At 38.3% G+C, this 12555-nt stretch overlaps 1 protein-coding gene across 3 annotated transcripts in view; it reads right to left on the bottom strand.

Moving 5' to 3' along the window:
* Positions 1-4992: 4992 nt before the first annotated feature.
* Positions 4993-12555, bottom strand: part of BTC (betacellulin) — a 43865-nt gene continuing 36302 nt past the window's right edge. For 2 of the 3 annotated variants that reach the window (XM_082727043.1, XM_082727044.1), the window contains exons 4-6: positions 9830-9976; positions 8321-8431; positions 4993-6922 (exon numbers count right to left, since the gene is read on the bottom strand). In XM_082727043.1, the coding sequence (XP_082583169.1) occupies positions 8323-8431; positions 9830-9976 (256 nt within the window). In that variant the 3' untranslated portion in view covers positions 4993-6922; positions 8321-8322. The remainder of the gene's footprint in view (positions 6923-8320; positions 8432-9829; positions 9977-12555) is intronic. The other variant, XM_082727045.1, reaches the window with a different exon arrangement.

The raw sequence follows: 12555 nt of genomic DNA, 5'->3' as shown, positions 1-12555 counted from the left end.
CACACTGTGAACAGCAGTCCTGAGAGGCTACACCCAGTCCCCGACCCAAGTTATTTTTACAACTTCCAGTGATGGCAGTATGTGAGGAATGAAGTCCAACTCCATCTCCAAAAATAACGGACTTATCTCAGCACCATTTAAAAGTATTAGACCTTGAAGTATTTTCACCAGCATTGTAATAATTCTTCTTTAATTTTTCTCATTGGGTACTTTCAAGGAGGGAGAGAGAAAGAATCTAGGGAGAGAAACAAGGCAGTTTCATAGGGCCAGTCCCTGAGTTGGAATTCTTCACCCTAATGACTCATGGCTCATTCAGACAAGAGTAGAAAGATACACCTTTCCAGAGGGATTGTAAATCCTGAAAAATATAGAAGACTTCAGTGTATCAAGACAGTGACTTAACTTCAGAAAAAGTCTTCCTTGTCTTCTGTAACAGTATTTTAAGAACATCATCACCATAGTCACTACTATTATTGATCATAGTAATAATAACTAAAATTAAGTGGGCCCAGACCCAGAGAGTGTTTAAAATATTTTAGGTGCTGAGCTAAGTATTTTGCATGTGTTGCCTCATCGAATCCTTACAGTCCACTCTATTTATTGTTTATTTTTTTGTACTGATGAGAACGTTCATAGGGTGAAGCAACTGGCAAGGGCCTCACTATATGTGAGATACCAAAGAGTGAGGCCCAGATTTGTCTGAACGAAGACCTTGTGTTTGAAACCTGTGCATTTTAACAGTTCGAAAGCAAGTTTCCCACATCTCTGTGCTGTTGAGAGAATGATCAGGAGCATTGGTTTGGTTAAGAGTTCAGATATTTTGAAGTTCAGAGTTAGGAAGCAGAAGGGTAGAGATCCAATACCCAAGACTAGATTCTCTTTAAGAATAAAATAAACAAAACATGGGCACCTGGGTGGTTCAGTGGGTTAAAGCCTCTGCCTTCCGCTCAGGTCATGATCTCAGGGTCCTGGGATCGAGCCCCGCATCAGGCTCTCTGCTCAGCAGGGAGCCTGCTTTCCCCCTACACCCCTGCCTGCCTCTCTGCCAACTTGTAATCTCTGTCTGTCAAATAAATAAAATCTTTAAAAAAAAAAGAGTAAAATAAACAAAACCAACCAACCAACAAAAAAACACTGTGTACATGATTTTTTTTTTAAGAATTGATAGTTCTGTTTCATTAAGTAAACAAATGTTTTTAGGTGTTAAAAAAAGAATAATGCTAGAAACAGGTTTATCAAAATTAGTTTACACATTTCAGTATTTCAAAAATCATTTTACAGGGTAAGTCAAAGAAAGGTTCTTTCTCACTTATTACTAAAATCCAGCACATGAAAAATCGTCAGCCCCAGCTTGGCTCATAGAGTTTTGGAATATTTTATTATTCTGCACACATCTTACAAAAATAATTACACTTGCTGCAGTGAGTGATATTAAGGAGATCTGTGTTTGTGAAGAATTTTGTTTGTTTGACTTCTTTTAAATAGACCAAAGGAGAAGAAAAAAGGAGACTGCTCTTGAGGTACCTCTTTTGCACATTTACTTTTGTGTAACTTAAGCTTGAGAAAGCAAAGTAAAACACGGAGAAAGTCTCTAAAAAATGTCTGGTTACCATTGTTTTTATAATACAAGTTCTAACAGGAACTGTTGACTAAACATACCTGGAGATCCACGCTGAAATTTCCAATAGCAGAAACATTCCTCCTAATTTAGCTCCCCAAAATAATTGCTGACATAGTTTTTGAAGTTGTACAGTTTATTTAGTTTCCTAATACAGAATTTCAGACGACTTCAAACACCAATAGCTAAAAGGCCCTGGGGGAGAATTGGTTTACAGAAGTGCCAACTAGATGTTATTATAAGATACACATTCCCAGGACTTAGTAACGTTAGCAAACAGGCAAGAATAAAGTACTTGCACGTTATGTTCAGCATTAACGCTCAGCTTGCCAAAGATGATCACATGGGAACAGGTTCTTTTTCAGGAAGATTATTTGAAGCATAGATGATTCTTTGAAGAAGAACAGATGCCCAGATGTAGCACCTTATTCATTAACCATGACAAAAAAAAAAAAAAAAAGCATAAACCAAGATTTTCATACCAAAGAAACATGGTTATACTTTTTTGCTCTTAATAGTCACTACTAAAATAGGTAAATTATTTGGAGATCAAGGGAAATCTGCTAATCCTTTCAAAGAATGAGTTCTTCTGTGAGTCCTCCTCTTGCATTTTATGCTCCAAGCCTGTGGCATAGATTACAATTCTAATTAATGGTAACATCCTCTGGATATCATAACTTCTTGGGTATGCCTTGTTTTAAACTCCATGCTGTGAAAGATTATACTCACTGGAATATAAGCTTCATGAGGTCACAGATTGTTTTTAACCATATTCTTCACTGATAAAAGCCCAACACTAAGACACTTGGTACTTAGTAGGCACTTACTAAATATTTTTGAATGAATGACAAATAAGTGAAACCATATGATAATTGACTCTCTCTGCTTGATTTATTTCACTTAGCATAATCTCTTCCAGTCCTGTCCATGTTGCTACAAAAGTTGGGTATTCATCCTTTCTGATGGAGGCATCGTACTCCATAGTGTATATGGACCACATCTTCCTTATCCATTCGTCCGTTGAAGGGCATCTTGGTTCTTTCCACAGTTTGGTGACCGTGGTCATTGCTGCTATAAACATTGGGGTACATATGGCCCTTCTTTTCACTACATCTGTATTTTGGGGGTAAGTACCCAGTAGTGCAATTGCAGGGTCATAGGGAAACTCTATTTTTAATTTCTTGAGGAATCTCCACAGTTTTCCAAAGTGGCTGCACCAACTTGCATTCCCACCAACAGTGTAGGAGAGTTCCCCTTTCTCCCCATTCTCTCCAACACATGTTGTTTTCTGTCTTGTTAATTTTGGCCATTCTAACTGGTGTAAGGTGGTATCTCAGTGTGGTTTTAATTTGAATATCCCTGATGGCTAGTGATGATGAACATTTTTTCATGTGCCTGATAGCCATTTGTATGTCTTCATTGGAGAATTGTATGTTCATATCTTCTGCCCATTTTTAAATCTGATTGAATGAATGACAGCAATGCCTCAATGTGTTTAGGCTCTCATAACAAAATATATACAGAATATACTCAAATGAAGGTCTCATTGAGGCATCAGCTTGGTTTTAAATCCATGACACTGAAATGTGTCCTGGACTTCCTTCACAAAATTTTGCACTAACCAGAGCCTTGTCCAAAGAGCAAGATAATGTGACCCAGAGCATTTTACCCCATTCTCTGTGTAGCTCGCCTACTCCATAGGCAATGATACGAAGTGGGAAATGTGAGAGACCCACATAATCCTCTTCAGGAAGGAGATCCCATTCACTTAATAATATAATATCATTGGAACCAGGAACATCTCACCTGTCAGCTCATATGTTCATGTACTTGATCGTATCATGCCCAGAGCATTCTGGAATGAAGCAGAGAGCATTGATTTGTTCTTTTCTCTTAGTCTCTGCTCCTCCACTGCTAGAGCTTCCCAAGAAATTCTATAGAATCTAACAAGGATCCAAGAACTATCCAGCCTGCCCCAGGGGTAGAGACCTTTATTTCTCAATAACAGTCATCAGTTCAGATTGTAATATCCTTCAGGAGCCTTCTGCAATGCCTTCTAAGCTGGTTTAGTCATCCTCTTCTCGTATCTTATTTACCTGCAACCTCTCCCAGAGCAAGAAATTGAACTGAAATGATCAGTGAGTAGTTGCTTTTCCCACCAAACTGCAAGCTTCCTTGGGGCCATGTCTCATTCCTGCCTAGCATTTGTCATGGTGGGTGGCACAGTGCCTAGAACAGTAGGTATGCAGACAATGCTTGCTGAATTCCATGTTCCCTGCAACCATCCTTTAGAATGGCCATATGGTGAAGATAGAATACAGTTGATAGAAGTGTTCCTCTCCTACAATGGTAGACACTATTTGAAAAACATAACTTGACATTCTGTTTCATAGAAGATGTCATTTCTGATTTTAAAAACTCCAAGGATACCTGGATGGCTCAGTCTGTTGAGCATCTGCCAGGGTCCTGGGATGGAGCCCCACATCAGGCTCCCTCCTTCCTGGGGAGCCTGCCTCCGCCTATCCCTCTGCCCCTCCGCCTTCCTGTTCCCTGCTTATGCTCTCTCTCTCTCTCAAATAAATAAAATCTTAAAAGAGAGAGAGAAGATACTTCTCCACAATCTCATGATGCACCAGAGTTGGTCAGGACCTTTGTTCCAGGTTCCAGAAAATCCAAATAGAACTAGCTTAAGCCAGATGAAGTATTTAATGCAATGATAATATGTCTCATAGAGCCCACAGACAGGAATAGAATGAAGCTAGTACTAGAATTACACGTAACAGGGACTCAGACTGTCAGAAAACTTGAGTCTTGTCTCTGTTCTCCTCTGACCAGCTTCTTTTGCTTTTCTGGGACACGTGAAGCAAAACATGGCCACAATAGCTTCAAAATCCACATTTTTATGTCCTAAGAACCCAGAAAGATTAACTTCTGTTCAGGTTCACAGTCCCCTTGGGAATGATTCCAATTAACCCGACTTCATGAAGTACTCCCCTTAGACGAACCAAATGCTATAGGTGGGGGTCCAAAAATACGGCCATGCTGTTGGGCAGTTTTTTTTTCTTAATTTTTTTATTAAATAAAATATATTATTTGCTGCAGGGGAACAGATCTGTGAGTTGTCAGGCTTACACACTTCACAGCACTCACCATAGCACATACCCTCCCCAGCTGTGCAGACAATCCTACAGGTGTCCACCACACTTCCAAATTCATTAGTTTCTAAGAAAAACCTATAACCAAAATAGATTATTTCAAATGCATGAATTGTAATCTCTATAAAATATAAAAATGTTTTAAACAATAATCTGAAAATTTATTTCTCTTAATAATTCATGGTACTGATAAAAAAACTTCCAAATAAATATGCTCACTTTGTTTTAAAAATAAATTTACTTTATTATATGATAATGTTGACAGTTTACATAAACAGCATCATTTAGAATATACAAAACAATTATAAAATACATTTTTAAAAAATATGAAAATCTTTGAAGTTCTTTGTTGATATCAGACCTACCAAATTTTAAGAAACGCCATTTACATTTTAGGATCAAAACAAAATTCCCGAGCCTGACTTGGTTTGAGAGATTCCACTGGTCAACCAACATCAGTTCCAGGAAGGAGAAACATTTTCAGCATTTTGTTTTGTTTTAAAATGCTGTTACAACCATTTGTTTCAAGCACTTTGGTATCAAAGTACACCGAGAAAAAGCAAGGGCATAGATTAGCCCAAAAGACGACTTTTGGAAACAAAGCATATGCAGCAGGAATCCGTTGGATATAGTCCTGTTTCAAGGATGGTTATTAAGTCAGAAGGAAAAACAGATTTAGAAGATAACTAGTTGTTTGGCTTAGCGCTTTATATATTCCAGCTATTTCTGTGAAGATAACCTCATTCTCACTCAAAACAGAATATGTGCTAGAAAGTGACATCCAACTTCATCTTCAGTCTGAATTCCCCTCTTCACTTTGTGTATGAAGTCTATGCTGCAGAGTAAAATCTGTTAGGATTCTGGAATAAAACCTGCTTAGCTAGCTTCACAACAGCGTAAGTACAGCAAGTGGGGGACACCTTCCATCGGTTTTCATAAATCACCCACCCAGTCAGTGTAGAGATTTTCATATTCTGTGGAATACTGGCTAAATATAGATTTAGCTTTTTTTATTTTTAATTTAAGAGTCTTTATTAAATATATTATGGAGTTGAAGGAACATTTGGCAAGATGGTCCCAAGTAACAGATGCTCACGGTCATGATTTCCTTGCATCAACAGTCACTTGAGAGCAATCAAAGGTACTGTTTTTTGAAAGAACAAAAATGAGGCTATGGTCACAGACAGTGTGTGCCTGGACTCTGCTGTGGTGTCACTGACCATTGCCCAGGAATAAACAACCTCTTCTTCCAGTGCTATAATTTATCCCTTAGTTAGCGTGAACACTTACTGGGCTTAAAGATGCTCAGGCATTTACTTTCCATCTTTATTCATTACCCTAGCTATGGGGGCAAATCTGTTTGCTTTACTAATGTAAGAATTTATTCATGCCGCAGAGAATTTATAAAGGAGCAAAGGAATATAAAAGAAGTCAGTGCTGCAGAAAACATGATGGTAATATTAACATATACAGCCAGGACTCTCCAACCTGAGTTTCTCCAGGAAAATATCCCCAGCATCTCAGTATCATGGCAAAACATAATGTAGTATAAAGTCTTGGGTTATATCAGTGAGTTGGGTTGTACCCACTCTGATCAACAAAAATCATAGTTAAGAACCCAAACTGAAGTTGGGTAACTCTTGGTTCCAATTTCAGCTCCACCAATTCCTACCTCTGTAAATCTGGGTTGCGTTCATTTAACTTCTTTGTGTCTTTTCCCATATATGGGAAATGAGGTTCATAGGAGATATTCATAGGTTCTTAAAAGGATTAAAGGAAATGAGATACTTTAAACTCTTGGTCCACAGTATATGCTGGATAAATGGCAGCTTTATTTTTAATGCAGTTCCTAAAATCTAAACTCCTTCTCACTCTCCTTTTTTGTTTGACTGGTAATACTGGTAACAAAACTTTAAGTGGACGTTTATTAAAATTTCTTAACTGAGTGCTTTTTCCCAATTACGAACAATAATAAAATTACTTATTATTATAAAAATAGTAAAAAACACAGATTAACATTACAGACAAAAAGTAAATACATCATTTAAAATTCATTTCTCCTGGCTCTTTTCCTGAGACACATTCTGTCCATTTTCTAATGAGCAAGGCATCCTGAAGCTTGCCACCAGCCTGGAGGTAACTTCATAGCCTGCAGGAATAAGGGGAAAGACAGCAAGCTGGTTAAGAGAAATGTACTATAGAAATTAAAAAAGAAAAATCTAGAGCCAGCATTTTTGTCTTCAGTTCATTAATGATTACTGTCATCCTGTAATAAGCTAAGAGAACATTATGATTTCTCGACAAGCAGTTGCTGTACCCCATGCATCTGCTGGGGTTTCTGGGAAAAGAGATTCTTTCTACTGCTACCTGAGCTATGGAGAGTCACTGCTCTCTCTTGCTGGAGGTGATCAAGGAAGCACGTGGCTCAGTGCTACCACTATGACTTAAGAGGAACTAGCCAAGGGTGAAGCCAACTCTTTGATATGTGAGCAGAAAAAGAGAAATGATGGTTCCTGGTGTGAGGGCCTCTTGTTCATCCAAGTGTGCAGACTATCTTCGCTCTGGACTGCCAGTTCACGTGAGCCAAAACACGTCCTTCATTTTAAATCAGTCAGATTGGATTTGCCTCTATCACAGCCAAACTATCCCAGCTCACCAATGGTATTAGCCCTCTACCTTTTGTACCCTAGGAGCCTTTCTCTGCCCACCTCCCTCCCCAACTCTGCACTCCAAGGGGAGGGGCCTGACACATCCCAAGGGCGCCCATGCCTCCACCTGGGTGCTGCTTGGGTTTGGCTAATGGGAGGTACTTTATGGAGACCTGAAGGCAGGAGGTGAGAAAGTTCTGCCTTTCCTCCTCTTCCTTGTTTTGGTTCCAGCAGTGCTTCCATCCTCAGATGTAGCTCCTACAGAGTATAGGCCCTCTGGTGGCCAGCCTCTGAGTGCCAAAGTAACCTTCCCCAGCCCTTCCAGGCATGGGAGGGAGCAGCCTCCTGCCAGTGTTAAAATTCCAGGAGCCTTGAAGTTCCTGTGGTTTCCCCAACCCTGCCCTCCCAGTCCCTCACCAAAATCTCCTTCTTGGATCCAGGTGGGATCCTAATTGATGTAACATTTAAAGAGCTTAGAACAGTGTCCGGCATAGCATAAATGCTCAGTAAATGTGGTTATTATTAAAACACAGTTATTAATTTTTAATGTGAGATTATTAAACCAAAATACCTCTTCCTTGCACCCAAAAACGAGGAAGAAAAAGTATAAACTAAGTACCACAACCATGCAGAATTAGAAAAGAGGATGATCTCAGAACACCAGAAAAAGTGTAGGAAAGTCCTCATACCACATGCCCCTCAATGCGGTAACATGCAAAAGAGAGACATGAGAAGGTCTTTTATTCAGCTTCGGAGTCTATGAGAAAAATCAATTTACTTTTAGCTGTTTCTAAGCACAATCAATTTCCAATGATTGATTTATTAAACAAATTAAGCCCCGTTTCACCAGGTAACAGTTACCTGAAGAGCACCCCATCTACAAAACTCATCACACTTACCATTAAGCAATACTAGTCTCTTGAGTATCTTCATTTATTGGAATTATATCTTTACCCAGAGTTTCCATTTCTTCTTCCTTCTTCCTTCTTTTACGACGCTTCCGAAGAGGACTTGGAAAACAAAGTGTCAGACATTAGCACAAGCCTGTTAGTTCATGGGAACATATAATCAACCATCAAGAGGGCCTATGATCTTATTTCTAGATGGCTAAAAATTTGTAGGTTCCTTTTTTCTTAAATATGTTGGGTTCTCTCTCAACCTATCTCTCTCCAGGCCCAAATGATAGTCACAGTTGGCCAACATGTGAATAGAGTAGAGTTACCTAAATAGAAATACTATGGTACCTAGTTGTTGATGAAGCTTGGTTAGCACAAGCAAAATTTCCGGGACCAGTTATTTTACTATAAGCACTATTTAGTGCATGAGTAAGAAATAGTACAAATTGTAAAGAGACATAAGAAAACCAAGAGAGTGAGAGTGGCCTCTGGATATGTTAATTACACTTACCGATACATTAAGAAAAAAAAAGTGTGAGATACTCTGGTCTGCAGTCCAGTTTCTTAAAGCATAATTCCACATCGATGTGCTAAAATAGGTCATTTCTCAGCTCTGCCCCAAAACTGGTGTTATAAAAATTCCTTTTTGCCATCAGGCAAGTAAAAGAAATTTTTTAAATAACTTTCCATTTTATAGCTAAAAGGAATCATACAGATTATCTGGTTTAATCATCCTGTTTTACAGAAAATAAAATGCCAGATTAAATATGTTCAGAAGGGGTTCCTGGGTAGCTCAGTCTGTTGAATGTCTGCCTTACATACACAATGGAGTATTGTTAACGACAGCTGCTATACCATACTGACATCCCAGGGACTTCTTTATCTTACAACTGGAAGTATATACCTTTGATCACCTTCACACCTTTGGTCCCCCTTTTTTTTTTCAATCAAGCAGAGAAAGACAACTATCATATGATCTCCCTGATATGAGGAAGTGGTGATGGAACATGGAGGCTTAAGTGGGTAGGAGAAGAATAAATGAAACAAGATGGGATTGGGAGGGAGACAAACCATAAGTGACTCTTAATCTCACAAAACAAACTGAGGGTTGCTGGGGGGAGGGGGTTTGGGAGAAGGGGGTGGGATTATGGACATTGGGGAGGGTATGTGCTTTGGTGAGTGCTGTGAAGTGTGTAAACCTGGTGATTCACAGACCTGTACCCCTGGGGATAAAAATATATGTTTATAAAAAATAAAAAGTTAAAAAAAAAAAAAAGAAATTTAAACACACTTTATTTATAATTAAAATACTTATGCTCAGTAACATGACAAAAACTATGCATTGTGTGTTTTATCATAAGTAGATACTTCAACAAAAATAATGGCAAACCTCAAAATGTGATTTATTTAAATCATAGCAAAATGGAAAGAAGAAAGAAGAAGGAAGGAAAGAAGACAGAGCAACATACAATTTCTCAGATTTACTTAAAAGTAAATTTAAAAAATACTTACTGACAGCATGCGCAGACACCGACCACCAAAATGATAAAAATGACCATAACTGCTATCAAACAAATCACCAAAATCTGCCCTCTATCTCCTCTGAGGTAAAACAAGTCAACTCTCTCACATCTCGCCCCAGTGTAGCCTTCATCGCAGCTGGAAAAACAACACAACAAGGTAAACAGTGCAAGACTTTGAAGAATCTCTACCATTTCTTATTTGAAGAAACTAATACTGTTGTCATTAACTGGAATTAAAAGGCGCAGTTCCTTTAATGTTTTGGTTTTTTTTTTTTTCAAATTAAGCTGTATCCCGCTGTTTTCACAAGTAATTTCACTTTCTTTGCTTGGCTGAAAACCTGTCATCACTTGAACATTAACAATATGGCTAATATAAATAAACAGAGATGACAGCAATTACCAAAACTTAGTTTAAAGATTTAGATTCCGAGCTTGAAAGAGGGGCTGGTAAAATGCCCTTCGTAGCCTTCCCAAGCACTTAAATAATACTATGACAAAGAATTCAAAATCCCCAGGACTTCCCATTCCATTGTAGGGCCCTCAACATGTCCCAGTTCTCTTGCAAATCATTTAAAAATTACACTATTTAATATGATCCAACATGGTAATGGGTGTGAAATTTCATAGACCAATGCCTAACACGTAGAAGCTCGATAAATGTGATTCAACAGGATTCCTCTCTCTCTCTCTCTAACGTCCACCCACCAGTTGTGATTCTGCTACTCAACGTGGCCACAGATGAGGTGAGGCTCCACATCACCTCTCCAACCACATCCTTCCAAAACACAGTGAGTCTTATCCTCTCCAGCTCCTTTATCTGATGCTCGAGGGATGCCATGTCCTCCGCTGTCCTGTAAGTGGCCCCTTTCTCTGTGGTTGTCATAAAGTGCAGTGACCAGACAGCAACAAATCTCCTAGGGTGATGTTCACTTTCCTCAGTCTATCAACTCTTTATCAACATAGACTTAGGATATACCCCAATAGAGCAGTTTCCCTTTGACCAACCCAAGACTTGTCTGAGCAACGCTCAAGAAGCTAAAGGCTCAGTGATTTGGGGACTGTCTAAAGTATTCTCTGAATCACGTTAGATGCTTCAAATGTGCATAAGAAGTTTGTTGGAAGACTATTCCCAACTGAAAATTTATGTTGTGAAATTTAGTCCCTTAGCATTAACAATGCAAATTCAACCTTTCAGACTCATTCAAAACAAAAGAGATGGTGGTGGCATATACAATCATATAAACCTCAAAAAGATGAAATTCTGCTTCTTAAACAGATTTCTCTGTAACCTAGGTTGGTTTTCTTGGCTTTGTTTATTTTGTTCTGTTTTTATCTTTTAAACAAAGGATCTATTTGCCAGGCCATTCTATAGGTTATGTTTGATAGGAGCAAGGTAATTAATTCCCACAAAGCCTATCTTGCGCAAGTAAAGAGATCCTTTAACGCCAACATTATAACTGATATAATGCTTGAAACAACTGCAACAAAAACTAGCTCAGCCACGGCCATCAATTGAAAGGTGAGGCTCAATGCAAGCAAAAGAGAAAAGATATCTAATGGCATCTATTGCAAAAGGACCCCAAGGATGTATGAGGGAAAATTGCTTCCTGCAAGATAGCCAGGCATCTTTGTCACAAGGTCAAAATCACAGGAAGAGAGCTTAGAAATATCTGAAATATCAAAAGTCTCTTACACATAGGAAAGGCACTGGAGGGGAAAATCACATTTAATTACATGTGTGAGAGGGATATTTTTTAAAGAGGTTTTTTTTTAAGGTCATAATTAAGGTCTTACAAATATAGTCTCTTCCAATTAGCTTGTTTCTCTAACAAATTTACTGAATATGGCATTTTTAAACAATAACTTGCCCATAAAATACACAGCAATTACCTGCTGCTCTTTCAGAATGTTTTTCTAATGATAAGTTCTGGGTTCAGTGGCTTAATCAAGCTTTAATTGAATTTCTCAGTAAGCAGTACTACCTGCAAGCTATAACCTGATAAGGTCATGCAAGAAGGTCAAACATGTCCATAGCCAAGTTATATAGTGGCTCTTATGCTAGTCCCTTCTCAGCAAACCAGTAACATATCAGCTAATGGTGATTTTAGTGGAAGAGAATCAAGAGGGCCAGATCCTAGTAGATGTTTATTAAATGCTGAATAACTGAATACATGAGTTTGTATTTAATAAGCATCTTACAAAATGTAAAATAATTTTTAAAGATTCCCATGACCCTTCAGGATTCTGGCAAACCAGATTTAAGATCACTGTTCTGAAATAATCAACAGACACTATTGTAAGAGACTTGTTAACTATTACATCAGTTGATCCTTACAACATCTTTTGAGATAGCTGCCATTTATTAATAACAGAGATATAGAGAAATTACATGAGTGGGACTGGGATTCAAACTCAGGAAGTTTGACTCTTGAGTTTTTGCCCCAAGCACATGCAACCCTGCTTAAATAAACTGTGCTGCATAAATAAATAAAAGGTATGTGTCTGGAAACAAATCATCCCCATTCTAAGAAAATACTGAGAAGACTCAAGGGATTTGAGTTATTGGAAACACACCATTTTTTTTTTAAATGTAAAAACAGGAGTCCACAATTCTTGTAATTCCAAGCAAAAGGAGGTACCTCTGGTTTTTCAGGATAGCAGAGTCCCCTATGGCAAGAGGGTTTTGTCTAAATCTATACTATGTCAAGTCACTCA

This window comes from Mustela nivalis, assembly GCF_964662115.1.
Source record: "Mustela nivalis genome assembly, chromosome: 4".
NCBI classification, from domain to species: Eukaryota; Metazoa; Chordata; class Mammalia; order Carnivora; family Mustelidae; genus Mustela; species Mustela nivalis.
This window is presented reverse-complemented; position numbering and strand designations above follow the sequence as displayed.